This window comes from Chelonia mydas, chromosome 3 (assembly GCF_015237465.2).
Source record: "Chelonia mydas isolate rCheMyd1 chromosome 3, rCheMyd1.pri.v2, whole genome shotgun sequence".
Lineage (NCBI taxonomy): Eukaryota > Metazoa > Chordata > Testudines > Cheloniidae > Chelonia > Chelonia mydas.
The window spans coordinates 80,938,432-80,964,683 of NC_057851.1; the positions used below are offsets into that span (position 1 = coordinate 80,938,432).

The 26,252-nt window shown below is 40.9% G+C and overlaps 3 protein-coding genes across 29 annotated transcripts in view; all 3 read right to left on the reverse strand.

The window, feature by feature from the left end:
• The window catches only part of PPIL6 (peptidylprolyl isomerase like 6), a 31,406-nt gene extending 24,173 nt beyond the window's left edge, over positions 1–7,233 (reverse strand). Inside the window, exon 1 of the mRNA XM_043542792.1 lies at positions 7,099–7,233. Coding sequence (XP_043398727.1) covers positions 7,099–7,116 — 18 coding nt within the window. The 5' untranslated portion in view covers positions 7,117–7,233. The remainder of the gene's footprint in view (positions 1–7,098) is intronic.
• The window catches only part of ZBTB24 (zinc finger and BTB domain containing 24), a 34,846-nt gene extending 13,378 nt beyond the window's left edge, over positions 1–21,468 (reverse strand). For 3 of the 26 annotated variants that reach the window (XR_005224664.2, XR_005224665.2, XM_037894621.2), the window contains exons 1-7: positions 20,759–21,465; positions 16,733–17,723; positions 16,093–16,260; positions 15,805–15,888; positions 15,177–15,260; positions 12,169–12,250; positions 108–235 (exon numbers count right to left, since the gene is read on the reverse strand). Coding sequence is in view for 21 of the 26 variants with exons in the window: in XM_037894621.2 (XP_037750549.1) it covers positions 108–235; positions 12,169–12,250; positions 15,177–15,260; positions 15,805–15,888; positions 16,093–16,260; positions 16,733–17,696 (1,510 nt within the window). In the remaining 5 variants the exon portion in view is untranslated. Of the gene's footprint in view, positions 1–107; positions 236–2,929; positions 8,541–10,505; positions 10,545–11,676; positions 12,007–12,168; positions 12,251–15,176; positions 15,340–15,804; positions 15,889–16,092; positions 16,281–16,732; positions 17,724–18,104; positions 18,181–20,604 lie in introns of those variants that run through there. The other 23 variants (XR_006289546.1, XM_043542784.1, XR_005224666.2 and 20 more) reach the window with 20 other exon arrangements.
• Positions 21,469–21,833: 365 nt separating this feature from the next.
• The window catches only part of AK9 (adenylate kinase 9), a 226,282-nt gene continuing 221,863 nt past the window's right edge, over positions 21,834–26,252 (reverse strand). Inside the window, exon 40 of one of the 2 annotated variants that reach the window (XM_043542772.1) lies at positions 21,834–22,511. In XM_043542772.1, coding sequence (XP_043398707.1) covers positions 22,309–22,511 — 203 coding nt within the window. In that variant the 3' untranslated portion in view covers positions 21,834–22,308. The remainder of the gene's footprint in view (positions 22,512–26,252) is intronic. The other variant, XM_043542770.1, reaches the window with a different exon arrangement.

Here is a 26,252-nt window from a genome sequence, read left to right on the forward strand (position 1 = left end):
GTAGCTGTAGTTTTAACATGTTGAGGTTAGTAGGGTATGTCTAGGTTTTATCTTGCCCAGCTAACTGCCTTGTGTATACTAGGATTTTAACACATTTAAAAATATACCTTTTTTTCCTCTGTAGGCATGACTACACAGCCAAGATCCCTTCAGAGTGTGGTATGTTGAATTTAAGTGGCAAGACTGCTTTGTTTCTGAGATATACTGGAAGTTTTGTGGCAGCTTCAGGTAAATTCTAAAACAGAAGTAAAACAAAATGAGTCAAATATGAAAAACAACAATCCATATTCACCTAGACCAGTGGTTCCCAAACTTTTTTTCCCCCGCGGACCACTTGAAAATTGCTGAAGGTCTCAGCGGACCACTTAATGATCTTTCCAAATGCTGTTTGTACCATTAACTAACTATTGTAAAGTACTTTAGATAAAAGCACTATATAAAAAACCCTTAGTAAAAATATTTTTTTGTTCTACACACAAAAGCACACAACTTATATTTTAATATCAGTAGTCTTACCTTTTTAATGCTATGGATGTTCCCTCTCGCCCCCACCATAGCAGCCACAGAGCTGGGGCTGGGAAGGAGGGCCATCTCTCCCCGGCAGCTGCAGCTTTGGAGCTGGGGAAAGTAATCTCTTTCTCTGGCTGCCACAGCCTTGCACACCCCCCACCCCCTCTTCTCACCCCAATTCCCCCCCCCCCCCACCTACCTCCTATTCCCCCCCAAGGCCAATACCTCACTTTACATGTGTGTATTCTCCAGGGTCCAAGCACCTAATTAGTGGAGCCACGCCTGTGTGGCTGCACTAATTAGGTGGGTGGCCCTTCATTCTCTCGTGTGCAGCTGCCCAGGTGCGCACCTTAGCGGGAACTATCCGCGGACCGCCTGAATGGAGCTTGCAGACCACTGGTGGTCTGCGGACCACAGTTTGAGAACATCTAACCTAGACCTATACATTTTCAATGTGTCACAGAGTAATACATAACTGTGCTATAGAGGCTGAAGCCAACTGGACCTTTAAAAAAATATATTTTTTCCCCCAATACACCAAAATACCAGATTCATAATACTACATAAAAGTAAATGAAGATGGTTAGGATAAAAGAAGGGGGAAGTAACATATCTATCTTCAGGGTCTGTGTTAATCATAGATCTCTAAAAATTCAGCCCAAATTGCTTTGAATTTTTTGGCATTTCCTTTCTGCAGCATACCAATTATTTGTTAGCTGTGAGGTTAGCCATGTAACAGCCACAGATCAATATTTGGTGGGGTCGACTTTTCCATTTCTGCAGGATTCACTTTTATTGACCAAAGCTGCACATTGGAACCAGGCTGTCTTGTTACCAGGTAACATCCTGGTATCCGGCATATATCCAAGAATGAAACTTAAGGAGGGATCCAATTTAGCATTGAATAGCATATTAAAAACTAAATTTACACACATTTGCTTTTGTTTAGATTACACAAGTCTCCATTTTGAATGTTCACGAACTGGTGCATCTTTCTAAAAACTTAATCTAACAAATCTGTCTTCAGCCAAGCAAGGCTAAAGCTCGGTGGGTATGGCTGATGCTCCGGCCTAACCTCGTTTATGCTTAAGTGTTGTAATACAGTTAATATAGTATATAAAAATCGCACAGTGCTTTAACTCTGCACAGTCTAACTTTTTCAATTCGCTATTATTTTAGAAACAGATCCAGTTTTTTTTTTAAAAAACTCTCTACCTTTTACTGGAGGTTTCTAAGATCCGTAGTCTGACCCCGAGTTGGCAGAGCCCATTCCAAGCGCCTCCTCCTCTGTGTGCAGCGCACCAGCACTGATAGCGTTCGAGCTGGCACCAAGAAAGGAGGCTAAGGACTCCTGGCACTGACACAGCGTCGAACACAAGACTTCTGGCAGGTGCCAATCTTTGTCTTCAGTGCCCCAGAAGAAAAAGAGGCAGGAGAGGGGGGTGCTCTTCCCCTCCTAAGCCTAAGGAGCCAGCAGCAGGGAGGCCTTAGCCCATTCAGTCTACTTTGGGCCCGGTGCCTCCCAGGGGCTTGTCAACGCTGCTCCGCAAGGGGTCCAGTCAAGTCCAGCCCAGCACACTACCCTTCTCCAGACCGTCATGGCCAGGATTCAACTCCCCTCCACTCCAGAGACTTTTGAGGCAGTGCTGGACCTTATTCGCCTGATGGCACCTCATTCTCCAAGGAGGGATGAGGCACGAGTGATAACCTGACCACCTATCCCATCTAGGGGCAAGCCAGCAATTCCATCACCATCACACCTCTCCCCATCTCTGCTGAGCCACTCCCCGGTGCCAGCCGCCCACGTGGGGGGATCGCCCCAGTACCCAGAGGCCCAGCACCACTCATTGGCACCACCCAGTACCGCTCCTCCGTGGTCTTTCTTTTTGGAGACCTCGGAGCCTGAGGTGGAGTCCTATCGTTCAGATAGGTCCAGCAGCAGCAGGTCTAGATCTTGGTGACACTTCCAGCCTCTTCCGGCACGGTGGCCAACTCAATGGCAACCACCAGCTCAGTGGCCCTTTTGGACTCGCTGGGCCTATCATCAAGCCTAGGGTCAGAGCCAGGCATTGAGATCCAGATCGGCGTCAGTAACGTCAGCATCCTTCGCCACCTAGCAGCAGCTGGCACCAGAGACGCCACCAATATCTCCGCCTGCCGCTCAGGCCTCAGTGCTGGCAACCACCTCAGCACCAGCGATACGGCAGCCCAACAAACAACGTGATCCTCTTGGTGCCAAGGGCAGTGACCAAGATAGATAGATAAAATTATCACACACACACGATGTAATTATAGTTACTGACATACTGTTTTTCCCCCCTTTTAAATTAAAAGAATAAAGAACACAGAGAAAGGGTAACAAATTAACCAAACAAGCGTAACCATTATCTGTGCATTACCAAAGTATGACAATTTCTAGTCTTATAAACAAGACTTTTATTATTATTATTTTTACAAATACTTGCTCCCTCTATGTTACAAGCAATAGACAGAATCTGGTTTTATATAGCACTTTTCAGACTCACATAATTTTACAAATTACATACTGTACAATCCATTTCAGCACTTCGCCAAATAGCAATGTTAAATGGGGATGACACAGGAAAAAAAATTCAGCTCAATACATTCCAATGATCCATTTTGAGAATAGAGAATGGCACACCTGGCATTCTTTGTCTTGCAAGCCTATAAATAGTAACGTATAGGTCTGAATTGTTTACTGGCATAAAAATCTACATATGCAAAAAAAATTTCCCTTGGCAACCTGCTTCTTTGTGGATACTGATGAAATTGTGCTGTACAGTACTTATTTTTAAAAGAATGAAAAGTAGAGAGAAGGTAGATCAGATGTTTATAATGCAAGAACAAGAGGACAGTCAATGAAATTGACAGGCAACACATTTCAACTGAAATACTTTTCAGACAACAAAATTAGCCTGTGGAACCCACTTTCATAGGATATCCCTGAAGTCAAGGACTTGGTGGGATTCAAGAATGAACTGATCATTTAGATAGGTAACGAGAACATCCAGAATTACGAAAGAAAGAATAAGTAAACAAGAATACCAGAGTTTTAAAAGCAAACCTCTACATAATGGAGGTTAGGATGAAACTTTCATTAATGGGATGTTATTCCATTCTTGTACCCAATCCTGTTAGAAACAGGATGCTGTATTAGAGGGCCTTCTCTTCTGATCTGGTAATTTCTGTGTTCCTAAATGGAACTATACACACACCCCCAAGCATAATATATTCTTGAAACCTTTTTGTTTTGACCATGATATTAAAGAGATTCTCCTGTGCTACTGCTGCACGGACTGTAGTGGCAAATTAGTAGAAAATACACACTGAACAATAGCTCAAATGCAACCTTAAAATAGTAGTAGAATTGCTGCCAGTGAAAGCACCATTTTATATTTAATTTTCACCTGGAGAGTCTTCCAAGATGGAGAAGAATTTTTTTTAAAAGCTTGAAATTTGAAGGACAATCTCTACCAGTACAAGTATTACTATTTACATAGCATCCAAGTGTGCTAGATATTTTACAAATGGAGTAATAGCAACAGGCACCTTCTATTGCCAGCTGTGTTTGAACTGTATAGGACTGATTCTTGGTGAAAGGCTTGAACCTGAAGTCGCATGTAAGGACATTTTAAAAATATATAAAATATGACAGTGTCCCTTTAAAGAGGCAAAGTTGTGAAAAGGACGACAAAACAAAAGCTTAAGTTAGAGTGGTTTTAGCAGAGATCTTCTATGCACTAGTGTGGTAACTATGTATATTGCATTTACCTTAATTATGGGAATACTGACCTATACCGACAACATCCCAAAACCAAAATCTCATCTTAACATGGCGAGTCTCTCTCACTTCTTACCAAGACTGAACTCTATGTAAGGTAGTTAAGTCATATAAAAACAAGTATTAGTTTGACAGCAGAAATATTTGGAGCAATTTGATTTTTCTCATTAGCCAGGTACAACCAGGAAGTCATTCTGAACTGAGAACTGAAGCTGAAGGGGCTTTTTCCAGGTCCAAGAGTTAAATGCATTAGGCATTATTTTCAAAAAGATTCAGGCACACACACAGTAAGTTGTATTCATTTCTTTCCAGGGTAAAAATTACTATTAAAAAGTTAGTGGTAAAGAGAAAGGTAGAATTAAAGGAAATGAGAAAAACATGGATTCCCGTTCTCTGGAACAGGCAGGAAAAAAGAAGGACTCTGACAGCAATTTTTTTAAAGCAACGGAGAATGCAAAATTAGTGAGAATCCCTGTCCTGCTATCCACAGATGGTGGTCTTTACATAGCCTGCTCAGTTTTTAGTTGTACAAATTACTGAAGTGTATGCAATAAAAAATGAAACCCTCTTCTTATGCAGGCAATATCTAGTAACCACTACCATAAGATTGTACTATCACGAGTGACTTTTTAGCCACCAATTGAAAGATTAAAAACTCAATATATATGCTCTTTCTTGAACTTGAATAACCAGGGTTTTTTTCATTATACAGTCTTCTAGAACTGAATCTTAGAAAGCTGTGACCAGTTTGCTCTGCAAAACATTTAGGAAATTACATACATAATAAGCATGTCTCAATCCTGAATAAACCAGAAATGTAGCTTATAAAAGTTGCTAATGCTTCTCTAGAGCAACCACCATACAACTGTAAAGTGAAAACTTGAGACAACATTTTATATATGCTACAATATTTAAGACTCATTCAAAATTTTATTTTGCAATAGTATAACAAGCAGAACTATTTTACTACGTAAAGATTTAAATGTTGAATAATATTTTCCCCAGACAAAACAGATAGTTTAATTTTATTTTTTCTTTATGTTCTTGTAACATCAAAATCTTTAGCTTCTGGATTACAGTTACAATATATTCTATTTATCTTTTGTTAATGGTTTTCTACGTTACATATATAGACAGTACTTCTCCATTTTGGGAGGAAATTTAGGTAACTAATCAGGTTAATCAACACAATAGCTATTTAACCTCCAACTGTAAAACTAAGTCATTTTTAGATTTAAAATTGGTTTCCCCTCTCCCCCATTGTCTCCTCTCCTCACATCAACCTACTTAAAAGTTGGTACAGATCCGTGGAGAAACTGATATACTTTTTAACCAAATTACAGTAACGCATTCTCAGTAGCTAGCTGAATGCTTTGTATCTGCAAGATAGCTAACGCCCAGAAATGAAAATTCAGACCAATGGCTTTCTGTCTAGCCAACGGTGCATATAGCCAGTTACACAGGAAACTTCCTTTGAAAAAAATCCAATGTAAATAATGACAGAAGTTGCGTTTTGTCATGTTTAAAACTAGAAATACAAGATACCTATTTAAATCACATAACATTTTTAACCTCAGCCTCAACCTTCAAACTGCTGTAGCTGGTCATATGACATTTTATCAGGATTTTTACATACCAGTGCAATAAGTAACCCATCATTAGTAACCGAACCCCAAGCTGTAGAGCCATGCTCTTCCCCATCTTTTCTTTCTGGGATGTATTTTCAATGCTATTTCAGCACTTTTCCACTAGAAGTCAGGCATTAGTAATGTAAACTGTGCACATCTAATCTAGTCAACAAAAAGTTCCACTACTTTTAAAATCTATTAAGAGATGCGCCATTTTGTAGCTCATGTTCTGGAGTGATTTTATTATTTCAGTCACAACAAAGAACAAATATTACATTATACTAAAAGTAATGTGACATTCTGCTTTCGAAATATAAAAATAATGATTTTAAAATATAAACTGGCTCCTAAACTAAGACAATCTTGTCAGGGGAAAAAACCCAACCACACACTTAGCACATCTATAGCGCCTTACATCAGAAGATCTTCAAAGTGCCTTGCAGAGGTGGTTAAGCATTATCCCCATTTTGTAGATGAGGAAACTAAGGCACTGAGAGGTTAAGTGACTTGCCCAAGGTCACACAAGTCAGTAGCAGCGCCAAGAATAGCACTCAAGCTTTCCAGAAGTCCATCTAGCCACTACATCTCACTGCCTCTACATTAAGTGCACTGATTTAAACATTAGTTTGGAGAGCAGGAATTGTACAACGCAGTAAAAAGAAACAGTGAACCAGAGCCAGTCTATGAGTGCATCAATTTCAATCAAAAGCATGAGCAAATTTGGTATTCAGTGAATTAAAATGCACTTAAGGAAATGGTCACTGAAATGGTCGCACTGAAAATTATACATTTACTTAGAAAGAGAAAGCTCATTAACTAGAAGACATGTGGTGTCAATGTTGTGAAAAAAATATGGGTTACCTTGACATTTATAGTTCAGATAGTCATTTTAACCCTCTACACAGAAGTCATGCTTGTTGATCAGCAGACATCTATCGTAATAAAACCCTAAAAATAAATGGATTAAAATAAAGGAAACAAAGCCATCTATCAAGATCACCAAAAAATACAACTTCAAATAGATAATCTGCTGCAGCAAATGAAACGTGATATGCGTAGGTCATTGTCTGAATGAAAAACACACTTCAGCCCAGTTCCCTGAAGGCAAATGAGCATTTAAAAGGAAGCAATGCTAACTTGTATTTCAAAAAGCCTGACCTTGAATCTGATGCTCATGAGATGGGTGGTTTATGGACAAAGATTGCGGATGTGATTCAGAAATGTGTACATTTTGGTTCTGTTCTTCACTAATTTGATGGGGCTGGAGTGCATCTTGGTTAGTATGAGACTGACGACTAGGTTCCTGGGTCAGCTGCATGTGCTGAGCTCCTGTTGCTAGATGAAGTTCTTCAGTTTGCCCCTGATGGGCATGAAGATGTGCTAGCGCTTCCTTTGAAAGAGTGATGACATGCATTTGCTCAGACTGCGTAGTCTCTATTTGGTTCTCCATCATATTGATACTTTGGATTTGTTCTACTTGTTCCTGCTGAGCTGCAAGAAGCAAGTTCTGCAGCTGTTGTGGTGGTTGAGTGAGTAGCGTAAGATTAGCAGCCTGGCCTGCTGTCATATTTTGGGAGTTCTCAGCAGTAACAATACTAATACCTTGATTATGACTAGGTATAAAGTTTATATTATGTACTGAATCTGTAACAAGCAACTGAATCTCTTGTCCTCCAGACGTGGACAGTTGATATTGCTGCAGCTGAAGAATGTTTCTGACCTCCTCTGAGCTATTGTTGTTGCTAGGAGCAGTGCTTGATTCTTGCAATTGTTTTTCTTTGCTGTGAATTTTCAAATGAGACTTCAAATTGTCCAAGCGGGCAAACTGCAAATTACACTCTGGGCAGGAGAAAGGCTTTTTGCCTGTGTGTAAGATACAGTGTCTCCTCTTTGCACTGGAATCCGAGAAACATTTTCCACATATACCACAAGAATATGGCTTTTCCCCTCTGTAAGAGAATATTTTACTTAATCAGAAATACTAATTTTGAGACTACTACTTTCTGCAAGGTATTACCTCACAAATGACTCATAAATATAATACCACCATCACCACTAATAATAATAATAATAATAATAATCTCTGCTATACTGTAGTAGTGCTTACAGGCAGTCATGTAAGAAAAATATTCAGTGCTACATTTTCTGGATTCTACTTTTAAGAATTGCACAATAGTGTGACAAAGTTTTCCCTAATTTGTTCACATTCAAGAGTTAACAGGACTGCCTTCATACAAAAATACTGAGGTTTACGAAGCCCTGGTTTGACAAAAGGATGGAGAGCATAAAAACTGGAGTGATAAGAGAATTCATCTATTTTACATCTTTACTAGCATCTATCATTAAGGATTAATTTGAAGTTGAATTTATTTCATCACTTCAACTGTTTTTAATGCTGACTGAAAATATCTAAAACCTAATTTCCGGACACACATGGCCTAGGACGAAAAGAACAGGCTTTGCTGTAATCTGATGGGTTTTTTATTGTGCGCCTCATAATAGCCTTCCAATGGTCTCAATTTTTATGAGGTTCCTTTATGCGATACCTTACATCCATATGACTGCAAGCCATTGACATTGTTAGTGCTGTGTACTTTTATCTTAAAAAAAAAATAAATAAATAAAAATCAGGTAGCATCAATGCTGGAATTTAACATGTAAGCAGGGTTTGACAGTTCCTTTAAAAAGAAACCAAACACACAGAGGAAAGCTGATCTTAAGATATTTCTGCAAAAATCAGTCTAAAATCTAAGACAGTTTATCACCCCAAGTCTATCGACAATAAGCCTTCCCCCAGCTCTCTGCCTAATTTTCCCCACAATTTATTGCATTTTTTTTGCTTTAAAATGTCAAGGAGAATTCAAATTAAACATTGTATAATTTAACACACATTTGAAAATACTGTAAAGAACATGAAATATTTACACTTCCATATTGGAAATAAATTGGTCAGACTACACACAGTAAATCCTAAAAATTTCAATTCTGAGGTTTTAATGCCAAAACAAGCACCAATATCTGAACACCGTAAGATTACAACAAGGCATTATAATCTATATCAAACACTTAAGGCCAAATGTAATAGTTTGCATTTTATATAAACCGGTATTATGTTCAGAAACTCTGCTATAGACTTACTACAGGGGTTAATTTAAGGGACTGTCTCAACAGAAGCCATACAGGAAAATGGTCAAGTAACAGTTATGATTGTAGTAACCTGCTTCTGCTCTCATAGAGAAGCCTACAGTAGAAATTTTTTGGTATCACTATTTGTTTAGTGCTGACAGTATACTCAATGCTATAAAATACACAAAAATAAAGACAGCCTCTGCCCTATATTAGATGGAATCTCTCCAAGTTTTCCAAAGGAATTTGACAAGCTTTAAAGCAAAAGATTTCTGAACCTTCGTAACATTTACCCATGCAGTAATCAAATACAAAATTAGAAATTGTGCATCTATCATTTGAACAGTGATGCAAGTTTACTATTAAAATTAATCCAATACATTGTGTTTTTAAAGTGAAAAAACATAAAAGCAGATTGATGTCATGATACATAGCATATATTTCAGGTGGAAGGGCTGATACCTCAAATTAACAAGGGATCTGTGATACCCAAGAATACATGACTTTTAAAACATAGGCGTACAGTAACTCTTCGCTTAACGTTGTAGTTAGGTTCCTGAAAAGTGCTACTTTAAGTGAATCCAATTTCCCCATAAGAATTAATGTAAATGGGGGGGATTAGGTTCCAGGGAAAAAATTTTCAGCAGACAAAAGACATTATATACTTATACAGTATTAGTTTTAAATAATTATAAACAACCAACTTAATACTGTATTCACCAATGAGGATTGTGAAGCTTGGTTGAGGCAAGGGTGTAGCAGGCTTGGGGCACAGGGGCTTGCCCCAACCCCACTCCAGCCACCTGGCACTCTTGCTGGGGAGCGGGGTCGGGGCATAGGGGCTTGCCCCGTTTCACCTGCTTGTCCGCTCCCTGGCAGGAGCGCCGCGTGGGCCAAACAACCTTATAACGGAACAGTGCATGACTTTAAACAAGCATGTTCTGTAACAGATCAGCAACCTAACAAAACAGTGTTAACCGGGACAACTTCAAGTGAGGCATCAGTGGACTCATTTTGTTTAATTTTTTTTCCTCCTCTTTAGCTGAGAGAGAGAGAGATCTACAAATACAACAGGAGAAACTGACTATAGTGAAACCGCTTATGCACAATGTTGTCAAATGTACCAAATAAAACTGAAAAGAATTTTTTCCCCTCTGTGAACTAATCTCTCAGCTACAGAAATCGTAGGTGTTACTTGTAATACTGTACTAGGAAAGAAACCACATCTATTCTAAGAATGCAACCTAAATCCCTGGCTTAAACTTACTGGGGTTTTCTGTAGAACCTAAATGCTTCCCAGATAAATTAAAACTACATGACAGGTCACTAGTGTACTTTAGAGACTTTCCTACTCTCCTCTGGTTAAAACATCATCATCACCACCACATCAATTATTGTCATAAACATATAGCTAAGGGTACCCTAGAATTCCTCCTTACCTGTAAGGGGTTAAGAAGCTCAAATAACCTGGTTGACACCTGACCAAAAGGACCAATGGGGAAAAAAGATACTTTCAAATGGGGGAGAGAGCGGCTTTGTTTGTGCTCTGTGTTGTGTGTTCTCTGGGGAAGCAGAGAAGCATCAGGTCAGAAAACTCCTTCTCCTAAAATGAATCTCAATATTACAAAAAGAGTAAGAAAATAAGGCAAGGCATGTTAGATTATCTTTTGTTTTTAGCTTGCGAATTTTCCCTATGCTTAGAGCAGTGGTTCTCAACTCTGATCCACCGCTTGTTCAGGGAAAGCCCCTGGCGGGCTGGGCCGGTTTGTTTACCTGCCGCGTCCACAGGTTCAGCCGATCGCGGCTCCTACTGGTTGCGGTTCGCCACTCCAGGCCAACAGGGGCTGCAGGAAGCAGCGGCCAGCACATCCCTCGGCCCGTGCCGCTTCCCGCAGCCCCCATTGGCCTGGAGCGGCGAACCGCGACCAGTGGGAGCCGCGATCGGCTAAACCTGCGGACGCGGCAGGTAAACAAACCAGCCCAGCCCGCCAGGGGCTTTCCCTGAACAAGCGGAGGAGCAGAGTTGAGAACCACTGGCTTAGAGGGAAGTTTATCCCTGTTTTTTGTAACTTTAAAGTTTTGCCTAGAGGGGAATCCTTTGTTTTGAATCTGATTACCCTGTAAAGTTACCTTCCATCCTGATTTTACAGAGGTGCTTCTTTTACTTTTTTCCCCCTTTATTATAAAGTTCTGTTTAAGAATCTGGTTTAGCTATTTGGTTGGTATATTATTCTCAAGCCTCCCCAAGAAAGGGGGTGAAGGGGCTTGGAGGGATATTTTAGGGAACAGAAACTCCAAGTGGTCCTTTTCCTGAATCTGTCTAACTCATTTGGTGGTGGCAGCAGTACCCATCCAAGGACAAGGAAGAATTTGTGCCTTGGGGAAGTTTTTAACCTAAGCTGGTAGAAATAAGCTTAGGGGGTCTTTCATGTGTGTCCCCACATCTGTACCCTAAAGTTCAGGGTGGGGATGGAACCTTGACAATTATAGTGGAAATGCTCTGTCAGAGAGGAGAGCCTTACAGCATGCCTAGATTAGTTATCATAATACTACCTACTAACACTTCAAAATGTAAAAGCCACCATGAAAATATGATACAGGACTCATTCATTGATTAATAAAGTTTAATAATACGCTGCACTTTTGTGCAGCATATTTGAATCAGTGTAAAATTCTGCAGATTTTAATGAGGAAATTAAATTTTATTTTATTAGATTTTAATAAAAAACAAATACGTGCTATTCACAGCATTTAGTAATCAATCAGTACCCACACATGAAGTAAGTGCACCTAAGGAGCAATGGTTACTAGTGTCATTGGATAACCAACATACTATATCTACTGGACTAGAAGTTGCATATCAGAGATTCACTCAATTTAATAAAAATCATGCATGTCTTGGGTAGTGTAAAGATGCTCATTCTGTAATACAGTAACAACCTGTTAAAGAGAGCCAATTATATTACTCTATATTTCTCTAAACAAAAGTTCACTGTTGTAATGATTTTATTTTTGACATTTATAAGGCAAGAATTTTAAACCTATTAAAACTTCCTAAATAAATAGCTTTAAAAAAATATAAACTGCAAAACTATACTGTACCTGTGGATTCTGATGTGAGTCTGAAGAGAACTTTTTGCTGTGAATGACTTGCCACAGATTTCACAAGTAAATGGCTTCTCACCTACAAAAAACAATAGCTTGATGTACATTCATAAGTTATAGTTACTCTAATAATCAATACCACCACCACCAGGCTCTCATATAGCACTTTTCATCAGTACATCTCAAAGCACTTTAAGTATCATTAGCTACATATTACAGATCGGGAAACTGAGGTAAAGCAGTGAACTGACTTGCTCAAGGTCACCCAGGTGGCCTGTGGCTGAGCCTGGAATAGAACCCAGGTCTCCAGAGTCCTGTGCTCTATCCAATAGGTCAGACTAACTGCTCATAATTACATTAAGTTCTAAGAAATCACCACTGTGCACACTAACAAGTGTAAAACCAAGTTATTCATGCTTGCTAATTCAGGAATAAAGGAAGTTAAATTCTTATGCTTCTAGTGTAAGAAAGCATGGCTTTCCAAGAGGCTGCATTCCAGCGAGATCATAACACACCTTGACCACAGTGAAGCAGTGCCAACTCCAGGGAATACAATGGAACTTCAGTGAACAGGAGTTTGGGTAAATTGGGATTTTACTGTGTACTGAATTACTCTTCTTACATGGAGCTAGCCAGAAGGATTAAATGCAGTGATAAAAAGCTACACAGTAGCAAGGCAATGTCCCAAACTGACAAAGAGAAGAAAGTGAACGCAAAGTAACATAACATTTCTCTGTAGTGCCTAGATTAGGGGAGGGCAAACTATGGCCCGCGGGCTGGATCCAGCCCATCAGGGCTTTCAATCTGGCCTGCAGGATTGCTAGCCCCAGGCGCCACTGCCGGACATGTTGGCCACTTCCAGGAGCAGCACGAGGCCAGGGCAGGCAGGCAGCCTGCCTTAGCCTTGCTGTGCACCACTGCCACCCTGGAGCCACTCGAGGTAAGCGGCGCCGGACCGGAGCCTGCACCCCTACCTCCTGTCGCACCCCTCGTGTACCCCAACCCCGTGCCCTGAGCCCCTTCCCACACCCCTCCTGCGCCCCAACCCTACATTCATGGCCCTGCATACAAATTTTCCCACCCAGATGCAGCCCTCGGGCCAAAAAGTTTGCCCATCCCTGGCCTAGATATTTCTAGACACGTAACATGTCATGGATCACCATATAGTGATCCACGTTCCCATCACTATCTAGGCACAACAAAGCAAACTGAAGACTGAGTACAAGCAAATTTTCAGAAACTTTAAACTTAATATTGAATTTCCATGCTTGTCAGCTTTCACAAAGCCTAAAAAACCCCAAACCAAACAAAGAGTGATGTAACCAACTTCCACCATGCACAAGTTTTCAGAAATATTACAGCAAGACAGTACATTCAACAACCAAAAAACAGGGGTTGTTATTTTTTTCTTGTTCTTTTCACCTTTGGAGAAGGGCTAAAATCAATCAGTTTACCTCTCTCAGCTGCTATTTCCGATGCCTAGCCTGCCGTTTCTGGAGACAACACTAAAATCTCTCAAATACATTGTTTTTAACCCTGACCTTGATACTATGCCTCTTCCTCTTACTTCTCACTACACACTCATCCCCTTGCTATATTTGCAGTGCTACAACACCCACTAACAACTGAAGTGCTACCAACATGTCTTACTCTAACAGCACACCATGCTGTCCTAGACAGAAAATGCAAAGGCCACAATCATGCAAATGAAAATAATCCCTGCATATACCTTTTTCTAAAAATGAGAAAGCAAGCACTGACCCAATAACACAGACTATACATATGTAGGGAATTCCAAAAAGCAAATGTTTAAGGGTATCATTTATAAAAGCAATTTCTCCCTGTCAAAGACAGAGAAACTATGAGAAGTTATACAAATTATACAAATCTGAAGTTGCATACTATGTTTTCATTTTTCTATCATTTTAAATTATTTTACAATAGAAAATTTTGCAAATCTAAACCGCCACAATGACGATTTAAAGACGAATTACAAAGGCTTTGCTACATTTAAAACATGCTTGTAAAATTCCAGAAAAAGGGAAAAAAAAGACTAATAATATTAACAGCAGATTCCAATCTAAAGGTATAATTGGCACAGTATTTTAAATTACTTTCCCGTTACTCCAAGGGGCAGAAAAACCTGATAAAAACCCACAAGTACCATAAGGGTTTGAAATGCATTACATTACAACCTTTATCATAAACAATGAGAACTAAAATATTTGTGGTGTCATTGGTAGAGAAAACAGGAAGTCCAAAACTGAGATTTCTAAGGATCTTGAGGTAGTAAAGAATCTACTGTTGTTCAAGTAAGCACAAAATACTTTTTTAGAATAATAGTATATACTTTTTCCCTTTTTGAATTCCTACAAGAGAATTATAATGATTTTAAAAGTCACCTTTCAGACATGACCTTCAACATGAATTACTTTCTTGGAAGGTTATGCTTAACCAGCAGGGGAGAGTCAGTCTGCCTCAGCTTGCCCTCTGACTCTCCAAGCAACATACACCCTATGTATTTCAAATTACATTCCCCCTCTCAAAGTCTAGTTTATTAAAACATCATAAACTCTTTTACTGGTCAACAGGGTTCACTAATAATCCATCCCTCAAGAACTCTGGGAGCAGGCTTCTCTGTTCTTGGGTTGCAGCGAATAGGTTCCTACCACCACCTGGCTCTCCATCAGCCTGACCCAGTCCTCACTCAGGATTGTACCACTGAAGAGCCTCCCAGCACTTTCTGAAGGTCTCCCTCTGTAAGAAAAGCAGCCCATCTTGTAGTAGGCATTGCTTTTAGGCTGCCTCACATGACCCTCTATTTTACACTGGCTACAAATACCTGTGGCCATTCCTAGGGGTATATCTCCTCACTGGGAGCCAGGACATTACTGCACACCCAATGGAGGTCTCCCTGCCAACCAGGGATGGGGTATGTGAACCCCATCACAGCCAACAAGTTGGTCTTAGCATTCCTTGAAAGAAAAATGGTGTGTAATATATACCTGTATGTGTTCTTAGATGTTTCTTTAACTGAGCTGCATCCATGAATTTGCGATGACACTGGTTACATTCCGGCAATGAATGGCCTTGTCGCAATAATAAAAAAAGTGTCAGTGCATAAGTGATCCCCTGTATTTCTTCAGTGATCTTTGTTAAAGCACTTCCCTGTAAAATAACCACTTTAATATAATATATAAAGACAACAACGATTCATTAGTTATTTCTGTTGCTGCACATCACTAGAAATGGCAGCCTTATTCTATTCCATTTCCCCAATTAATTCGATCACTGAAGAAAGGACGCTGGTTGTTTTAACTCCTACCTCTATCACCTTCCTTTTGGAGCTTTGTGATTCCTTAGTTCCTCTCTACTTTACATGCCTATTATCCAGCCACCATCTTTCTAGAACAAAATTAGTTGGGACTCCTTTTAAAGCTATCAATACCATTCAGCCAGAGGAGTAGCAGAAAAACACAAAGCACAATATTGACAACAGACAGTGATAGTACTACTTTTACTACTCATCTCTGGTGATCAGGTGACAGCCTAACAGATCATGATGATGGGAGGGGAGGGAAGGGGGAGAAAGCCAGGCAACCCGCCCCTCCTCCCCCACCAGCCTTGTTATACCTGTGTGCACTCGGTAATGACTCTTCAGTTGTCTCTTTTGGCTAAAATACTTTCCACACTGATCACACGTAAAAGCCTTCTGTCCTGTAATAAAAATTAATATCCCTAAAAATATAAATAATTCCAAAAAATTAAGCTAAAACATAACTAACATTTCTGTATAACTTAGCTACCTTATAGCGTAAGAGTCTAACACTTACTTTAAAAAGAAAATAGTGAACAGAAATGTTTGTTTTGAAATGTCTAATACTTAGTATAGCTAGATTATATTTGTCTTTGATTACTTACCTGTGTGTAGGCTCATATGTTCCAAAAGAGAATGTTTTGTTGTTAAAGCTTTACTACAGACAGTACAGGTATATGGTCGCTCTCCAGTATGCATCCGCTCATGAACCTGAAGAGAGTGCTTCTGGGAAAAGCCTTTACCACATTCATTGCATTTAAAAGGGCGTTCTCCTAAAAGTAAAGCGCCAAGACTGTAAATAGCAAAGAGTTATTGCTAATAAATTTCTAAGTAAATATTCTAAGTTGATAGCAAGATGCATGACAGGACATCACCACCATTAAAAAATGAATTTTCAGTAGACCAGGAGGATTAATACAGACAAAAACCTAAGCTCCCTTATAGCAATCATTAAAAAAATCAATCATTTTATAAGTAGCATTGGATAGGCACTGCCAATATCCAATTTAATGTTTTTCATTGGAAAAAATAATTAACTAGATAGCAATCAGTGTGCAAACTACAAAGATTATAATCTCTGAAGATAAGAATTAAGTAAAATAGTAGAAACAAAATCTTGGTGATCCACCATATATATATATATAGCGATACCACGATATAAAGCAACATATGAATAATTACAATGCAAACCAATTGTAGCCAGTTACCATACCCTAACCCAAAAAAGGTAGTTTTTATGCCTACCTGTATGACTTCTCTGATGAATAGCTAAAAAGTGATTATATTTAAACACTTTGCCACATTCTTTGCAACAAGCTTCAGAACCTGTGCGTTTTCTTTTTCTATCAGTTCTCTTTGTCAATACTTTTCCATCTTCATCACCAACAAGTTTATAATCTTTTAGCTTGATAGACCTCCGTATCCTACGTTTGCTATAACGACTCTGATTGCTCTGTATTCCTTGAGATTTAGGATCATAATTCTCATCCTTCTCAGCTGATAGATCTACAGCAGCTTCTGAACCACAAGCTGGCTCAGTTTCTTCCACTTCTTTCCTTACTGGAACTTGTTCACTGGCAACAGTTTCTTCCGCTGCAACTTTTTTCATAAAATTTTGTTTATTTCGCACTGAATTGTTCTCTCTTAGCTGCACATCTTCAACAGAAGATGTCCCAAATTTTTCCTCTTGAGCATTCTTGACTTTTCTTGGTCTTCCTCGTTTTCGCTTTGGTGGATCTCCATTTTTCTTGTCATTTGCAAAGACAACTACTGAAGCAGCACTACTAGATGTGAGAGGATTATTTGGGCTATGGTTGGTCTGATAATCTGCATGTGCCCATACTAAATCATTCACTTTTAGGAGCTGTGCAGTTGCCAGTATTTGTTCCATGCTTTTTTCATTGGAATGAAGATAACCTGTATAGATAAATTCCAGTAGTGCACCAAAAGTGTCTGCAACCATTCCCTCCAACATATAAATTGACTGGCTTATCTCTCCCTCATCTACAAACATCATTGAAAAGTACTCACTGCTGGCAGCAAGTAAAGCTTTGTGGGCTCTGAAGTGCACATCCTCTACTATTAAAGTGATATCACAAAGAAAATTCTTTTTCCTTTGTTCTGCAAAATTAGCTAGAATGGTATCTCTGTGAGCCTTGGAGTGGATAACAACAAGCTTCTCTGGAGGGTCAGCAATTGCTTCTGCCATTTTTACTGCAAACAGGAAAAGAGTTACCTACAAGAGTAAAACGGTATTATTGAAAAAGACACATTTTTAGAGATTTGCACTACAAAAAATAAAATATTACAGCTTACTCCATAACTAAGGAATTTCTGCAGCAAAACTGAAGCTTTTGACCTAGTTATAAAAAGTCAATCCTGACACATACTTTTTCCTTCAAATAAAGCAAAGTTTTTAAATAATTAAGAACATCTATAAAAACTTTGTGAAATGGAAATTATTTTTGACAATTATTATTTATTTAGTACCAATGTGCCTCATGCTGTTCAGTACCCAAAATGGCTGCCCCATCTGAAACTAATGTCTTTTGGAACTTAAAAAAAGACAGTGTAAAGAAAACAAAAGTTAGTTATTAGCTTTCACTTTCACAAATACCTTAGTTAGGGTTATGATGGGACTTCTGTTAGAACCTAGGATGATATCGTGGCCCACTGAAGTCAATAGCGAAACGCCTATGGGGGAGCAGATGGATAGCTCAGTGGTTTGAGCATTGGCCTGCTAAACCCAGGGTTGTGAGTTCAATCCCTGAGGGGGCCATTTAGGGATCTGGGTAAAAAATGGGGGACTAGTCCTGCTTTCAGCAGGGGGTTGGACTAGATCCTGAGGTCCCTACCAACCCTGATATTCTATGATTCAAGAAGGGCATGGTTTCACATGCTAACTCCCTGCATATTCTTAGTCCAGGGGTGGTTGTGAAAGAAACAGCACTAACAAGTGGTAAAAATGCTGGAAGCTGCCAGAGCCTTGCTTATATGATGGTTCCTACCTATATAAACACAAGTTCTGCTAAGCCACTGGTAGTAATCTTTGTGATTTATGTTTTTTTGTAAAATTCTGTATTGCGAGCATAGTCTAAAAGAATGAAATTAAATGCAAAAATAATAAAGCTACTTTTAGGCAACAAACAAAACAGCATGCTTAAGCACAAAGCGGTCAGGGAATGCAACAATTATGTTTTGTACAGTAACAACTGTAATTTGCCCATATATAATATATTAGCGACCTGTGATATTAATAAAAATAGTTAACTTTCAAATAAGAAAAGTAAAATAAGGTTACATGTTTAAACAATTGCCAAGGAATTCAAATTTATGGTTCTCGTAACATTAACTTGCAGAAGCTGCACACGGCTTGTAGGTATTTAGGTACTGTATACATTCATAGCAACACAATCGTATCATTAGTTTTCTGGCTGCAAGATCCTAACGATATTTGTTGGTTTTTCTAAAAAAACATACTCTAAGGAGGTTATATAAAACAGGAATGCACACTAATATGATCTGAGTTATAGCCATATCGGACCCAGAATATTAGAGAGACAAGATTGGTGATATAATATCTTCTATTAGACCAACTTCTGTTGGTGAGAGAGACATGCTTTCAAGCTACAGAGCTCTTCTTCAGGCCTGGGAAAGGTACGCAGAGTGTCACAGCTAAATTCAAGATCTAACAGCCAGTTTTAGCACAAGTAGTTAGCACATACTCTACCTGTTCAATCTTGTATTAAGCTGTGACACCCTGAAAAATCTTTCCCAGACGCGAAGACGAGCTCTAGGTAACTTGAAAGAATCTCTCTCTCACCAAGAGAAGTTGGTCCAATAAAAGATATTACCTCACCTACTTTGTCTCTCTAATATGATCAGACAAATTTTGGTCCATGTAGTATTTGTTGATGGTCTGCAGAGAGCTGGCTAATCACATGGTGCTAGTTTCTCCTCACTGACAGCTGTTAAAATGTTTTAGGACAGCTAAAAATAATAAAAACAATAAAAATATCCAGCTTTATGATATTTTAAATATAAACAATGGTTGTAATTGTAACACAGATTTGTATAACTGCCACCTGGGAGAAGTTCCTTTCCAGGCTTGTGAATAGGAGGGGATGGTGGTCCACAAGATATTGTCTGTATAAAAATGGGTACCGTGAAAAAAGTTTGAAAACATGTGAAGTACAGGAATTACCACAGAGTCAAAGAGCTAGTAGGTCTCTAAATATCGAATAACCGGAAAGGGAGCTAGATGAACACTAAACAGCTCACTGGAGACTCAAGGATCAGAGCTCAATGGCAGGCGCAGACTAGGATAATAGACTTTTGGCATCTGTTTTTTTTTTAAATTGAGACTGAATTATTCATTTTAACTTTTACATCAAATCCCACCAAAAGGAAAAAAAACAAATATTCTCTGAAACAATGAGCTGTTTATCAAGAGGATCTTGGCTATGAGACTGCAATTGCAGGTATTTGAGCGGGACTCTGGGAACCAGGACTCCAGGGTTTTACTCTCAGCTTCTGGTCCTGGTTTACCCTAATCCTGAGCAAATCACACTTTTCCACACCTCAGTTCCCCATTTATAGATGGGGGGGGGGGGCATATGCCCCATAAAGCTGTTGCGAGGAGTGGTATGCACACAGCAGCCTGAAGCTGTAAGTCTCCCCATGAGGTAACGTGCTATGTTTGCCAACACAAGCAGGGGCTGTGGTCCCCACGTTACAGCGTGATGGGGGGCCATGCACACAGGCCGGCTCGAGTGTATGTTATAGACCGCTAAGACTAGGGGCTATCTCAGACTCTGCGGAGAAGAGGCTCCCCCTTCAGGGTGGGGGGGGTTGGGTCAGGCTGTGTGTGTGGGGGGGGGGGGGGATCAGGCTGTGGGGAGGAGGGTCTCCCGTCGCGGCGCGGGGGACGGAAGAGGGGGTCCGGTCAGGGTGTGGGGAGGAGGCTCGGGACACTCCTTGGCCCCGAGCGCTGCCACCTCCGCGCAGCTGCAGCGCTCCAGCGAGCCTCCTCCCGCCATCGCCCCCTTCCAAGCTGCATGGCCAGACCATCCGCCCGGCGGCCAGTGGGTTTCTAGCCCCTCAGCCCAGCGACCCACCCGGCCCGGAGCAGCCTCAGGAATCGGGGAGAGCCTCCCACCGGGGGTGAGGTAAGGGCCGCACAGACTCTCGCAGCCCGCCGGGGAGACCTGCGCCGGCCGCTCTCGCAGCCCGGGGAGGCCGCCCCGGCAGGGCACGGCGGGGCTCACTCACCAGCTGCAGCGGCAGGCAGCGTTCAAGGAGGGTGCGCGCTGGGCCGGGCCGGGCCCGGCTCTCCTCCCCCCTGGGAGGGGCACGAACCTGCGTCACGGCGTTGAGCTGCTCGCACGTCCCTCTCGGCCGTTCAGGCAGCAGCAAATCGGCCGGGGCCTCGAGAAGGCTCCGAGCGCCGCCAGCACAAGCCCCGCCTCCTTCGCAACGAACAGCAACGGCCCCTCCGCCAACGTGCCTCAGTCGCCCGGCTCCGCCCCTCGCGCACTGGGGGAAGGCGCGGACTTCTCTAGGAAGCGGCCCGCCCTGTTCTGTGGTAGGGACTCGCCCGCGGTGGAGGAGGCCCTGCACGTCCGGTCAGGGGCTGTGGGAGCGGAGGCGACGGCGCCGCGTCTCGCTGGGCAGTGGGGCAGGCACCAGCTGGGGGCGTTGCCTGCGTGTGTCCCGGGCCGGCTCACACCTCGGGCAACGCGCGCGCCCCCGCCCCCACGTAGGTCAGCGTCCCACTGAGTGACACGTTCCGGTGCGCTCGCGCGCTTCCCCCTCCTCGCGCTGCCGGGTTTTGGGAGCAGCCTTCCTCTAGCTTGGCCCAGCATCGGTCTTCGCTCACCTGGGCGCGCGGGTCTCGCTGGGGGAGCCCGGGCCGCGGGTCTCTGCTGCGCAGCCTACATCGAGCCTCACCTTGTAACCGTCTCGCTTGTTTCAGAATAGCAGCCCTGTTAGTCTGTATGCGCAAGAAGAAAAGGAGGCCTTCCGATGAAGTGAGCTGTAGCTCACGAAAGCTTATGCTCAAATAAATTGGTTAGTCTCTAAGGTGCCACAAGTACTCCTTTTCTTTTTATGTCACCTGTAGATACTTGTTTCCAAGAGTGTTCTGCTTGGGTATGTTTAAAACACTGGTATCTTAAAACTCCTTGATTTTTGTTTATGAGACCATTTTCCTCAAAGGTTTTTTAAACATCCTTTGTTTCCCTAAATGATTGGTTACATTGTTAATGATTACAAATAGATACAGAAGTGGTAAGTATAAAATCTAGCACAAATTAATCAATTTAGTCATGTCTAACTGCCTCTTTCTGTACAACGGTGTGAAAGTAAGTTTAAGCTTGTTCCATTACATCTAATAAAAGAGTGCATTTATTGTACTGATAATGCTGACATACTGAGAGACAGAAAAATGATTGTGAAAAACTAAATTGTAAAATTCAGTGAAGTTTTCAGAATATTTAATAATTTTCTTTCAGTGCTGATCAAAATATTCCCTACTCTTCAAGATAATAAACATTTCTAAAATATATTGCATATGATATATTAAACTAAATATGTTTTTTTTCAATAAACTACATCAAATCTATGCCAGCCAATCATAACTAAATTCTACCTATCAGAGTCTTATCTATTCATAAAAGTATAACATTCTTTGTTAACACAATTACTTTTATGGCTAAACATTTATGACCAGTTGAAGTACAAAATAAGTAAATTCACCAAGCTAGTCAGAATTCAGTAGTTCAATGAAAATGCCCAATTATTTCATTGTTGCACATTTCAAACTAACCAGAGGTTGGATCCACATCTTTAAGAGACAAAAACATCCGTAATTTGTGATCAAAGTCAATAGGTCTATTTTGAGGTTCTTTGTATTTACGGGTCATTTTGGTACCCAAGTAGGGGATGAGGTCACAGTGATCTATGAACTGCTCCAGTTTCCTCTTGTACTTCTTTCGTACATATTCTGAGCTCCTGGGGTTGTAAGCTGCAAGAAATCAAATATATTAAAACATACCATGTTACATTTTTTTTTAAATTTATATTGCAATCATCATGATAGATGGAGTCATATTACAAAGTAAAGACAGAAAGATCAAACCCACACCTTTCCCCCTCAACTACTGATACTAGCACCACAGACTACATCCGGAGCCAACATGCCCAGATTAAAAAAAAAAAAAAGTTCGGGATATGATTTTCAGAAGTGCAAAGCATTCATAACATGAATTTAAATAGCAATGGGTGCTCAGATTTTTGTCCTTTAAAAAATAGCATATTAAAATACATCTTAAATAGCCAAGTGCAAACAAATTTCAGGGCCAAGGGCCTTACACTGACAATAATCTCAACCCCACTTCTTCCACCCCACATTTTGGTATTCAATCATGGTGACAGAAAGCAAGAGTATTCTTGTTGAGTGTAATTTTAATGAGGCATCAGGGCAATGGTGGTTTAAGACAGGCAAATCTTAGGCCAGTCAGTGCTGTATAGATGATAATCCATATCTTGAATGGGACCTAGAACTGGACTGGACATCATGGGGAACTATGCTATGTGCTATAACAATCTGTTTTACTTAAAAATGTATGCACCTGCATGTGGCACTAACTGAAGCCTCTGAGTGATTTGTAAGCGGAGCACATTATAGCAGTCAAGCTAGTGGGCATGAATAACTATGGTGAGGTAACCTGTTTCCTTTCCATGAGTGACATCTCTCCTAATCTGTGATTTATAGGCAGTGCCTTTTCTGCACAGTTTTTGGAAGCAGTTCAGCACCGTTACTAGGGAACTCTGAGTTAGACCATACCTATTATTTCTGCCCACCAGAAGATTGCTTCCAAAGCCACAGAAACACTTAGATGTGATTTTGAAACAAAACCCCAACAATAGAATCAAAACTGGTAGACAAACTAGATGTCATTTCAGTGTGGGCATGTGTTAGACATAAACTCTACTTCTAGTTTTCCTATATGGAAATCACCAGCGTGGGTGGATTGTTTCAGATGTTCTGAAAAGAAATGATCAGGTACCAAACTTCCATTCTGGAGCGCAGCATCTCCCACAATCTGTGACTGATGTGTACTAAGCACAACAGTGAAATAGTAAAATACAGGAACAAAGAAGGAAAGAGGTAGTGTAGGTAAAAGGGAGACAGAAATCCAAACTGCTTGAGAAAAAAGATCTAGAGAAATTTACAATGGGACCAACACATAAAGCACCTTCCCACAAAGGGTGTATTTAAAAGGACAGGAGGCGCACTTAATGTTTAAAGCGTTGTTCAAGGATCAAGTGGCTACTGTATATATCTCCTCTGTAGTAGTTAAGGCTCTGTCTAGAAAACTGCTACAGAGTGTGTGGAATGAAGTTTAATCCCTGGAACTGTTTAACAGATGCTACAAAGGTATTAACAATTCAGCACTTCATCCGCATGGCCAGGGAGAATCTGGAGGCCTATACACTTTGGGAGAAAGTAAATGAACCTTGAGGCTGATTCTGTGAATTAATCTGTATGTCTGAGATCAATTTTCATGTCTCTTTACATGTCCAGATGGTGCCCTAAATTCTCCTTAGATTGGTAATGGTTTGAGCACAAAGATAGTACGATTTCATGAGAAGTGTGGAAAATATAATGTATTGATTAGAAAGCATGTGGGGATTAGGAAATCCACTTTGTTCTTGTAGAATATATGATATGGTTCTTTCATTGACAGCACGGCGGGCTCTGAAACCTTTCTTGTTGAATTAATAGTCACAAGGAAACAGGTCTTGGTAGAAAGATAAATATTAGAACATGTCATAGAAAAAATAGTTACAAACAGGTTCCTTAATTATTGTTCTTCGAAATATGTTGCACAGGTCCTTCCACTCTTGATGTCTGTGCACCCAGCTGTCAGAAACTTTTTCCCCTCCGTGGTACTGTTTGGGCAGCTTTAATTCCCCCAGCTGGCATATGCTGCTGTGTGCAGGTATAACAGGCAGAGCCCCCCCCCCCCCCCCCCGTTCCTTCTTGCCATAACTCCAATGTAGAGGGGTAGAAGGGCAAGTCAGGGAATAGATATGTTCAGCACATCTTGAAGAATAACAGTTATGGAACAGGATAGTACTGTTTTTAATTTTTCAAGTGATTGCACGTGTGCATTCCACTCTTGGTGACTCACAAACCATAGAACAGGAGGTAGGATTGGATTCTATTTCAATAAAGATTGGAGAACAACTCATCCCACTCTAGCATCGTCTGTGGTGTCTTGACCCACAGCATAGTGGGATGCAAATGTGGACCAAGCACCAGATTGCCACTTTACAAATGTCTGCAACTGGAACTTGTGCCAAAAAGGCCACTGAGTTTGATTGTGACCTCGTCAAATGAGCTGTAATTCTGATGGGCGGAGTGACATTAGCCAATTCATAGCTTATATGTATACAGAATGAAATCCAGGAAGAAATTCTTTGGGTGGAGACTGATTGACCTCTTACTCTGTCAGCCACTGCTATGAACAACTGGGAAGATTTACAAAAGTGTCTGGTTCTATCTAGGTAAAATGCCAAGGTTATTTTGATGTCCAAGGTATGCTAATGCTCTTCCTTCTGGTTTGTATCCTGCTTGGGGCAGAGAATAGGCATATAAATTGCCTGGTTGACGTAGAAAGAGGAAACCATCTTTGGGAGGAACTTAAGTTGAGGGCACAGGCAAATACTGTCCTTAAAAGATTATATATGGAGATCATGACATTAATGACCATAACTCCTTTACTCTTCTAGCTGAAGTAATGATCATCAGAAAAGCCACTTTCATTGACAGAAGCAGCAGAGAGCAGGTAGCCAACTATTCAAGTGGGGGACCCATAAGTCTTGACAGTAAGTAGGGTTAGATCTACGGGGAACAGCATACTGCACTTGAGGGTATAATTTGACTAAGCCCTTTAAAACGTTATGAACATGTCACTGGAGAAACAGCAATTGTTCACCGTAGGATGGAATGCTGAAATTGCAGCCAGATGTACCTTGATGGAACTAACCGCGAAACCTTGGTATTTAGGTATAATGAGTAGTCCAGAATAAGTTGAACTGAATAACTGGATGATAACACCCCATACTGATGAGACCAGCTGGACAAATGCCTCCATTTAATCACTCTTGTAGAAGGCTTTCTACTATGTAGCATGATCTCTTGAATGCCTGTTGAGCAAGCCTGCTCCCTAGTGTCTAGCCTTGAAGCATCCTCGCAGTTAAGTGAAAGGATTGTAGGCGTGGCTGAAGAAGGCAACCATGATCCTTGGAGATTATGTCCAAGTCCAATTGAAGTTAAACTGGAGGTTTCACTGACAGCTCCAGGAGAGTGGAGAACCATTGCTGATGGGCCCATGCTGGGGCTATAAGTATGACTCTGGCCTGGTCTTGTCTTATTTTTAGCAATACCCGTGAATGAATTGGATTGGTAGAAAAGCGTAGAGGAGTGTGCCTGACCACATCAGTAAAAAGGCTTCTGTCATAGAACCCAGGCTGTGGCCCCATAGGGAGCAGAACTGCTGACATTTTCTGTTAGATTTTTTCACAAATAGGTCTACTGGGGGAAAACCCAACTGCTGGAAAATGTGTGTGGCCACATCTGAGCAAAGAAACCTCTTGTCCTGAGGGGGCCCAGAGCTAGAGCAGCAGGAGGGGGAGGCTTATGCCTATAACTAAGGCTAAGATTTTGTCGTGGTTATTTTTAGTAAAAGTCATGGAC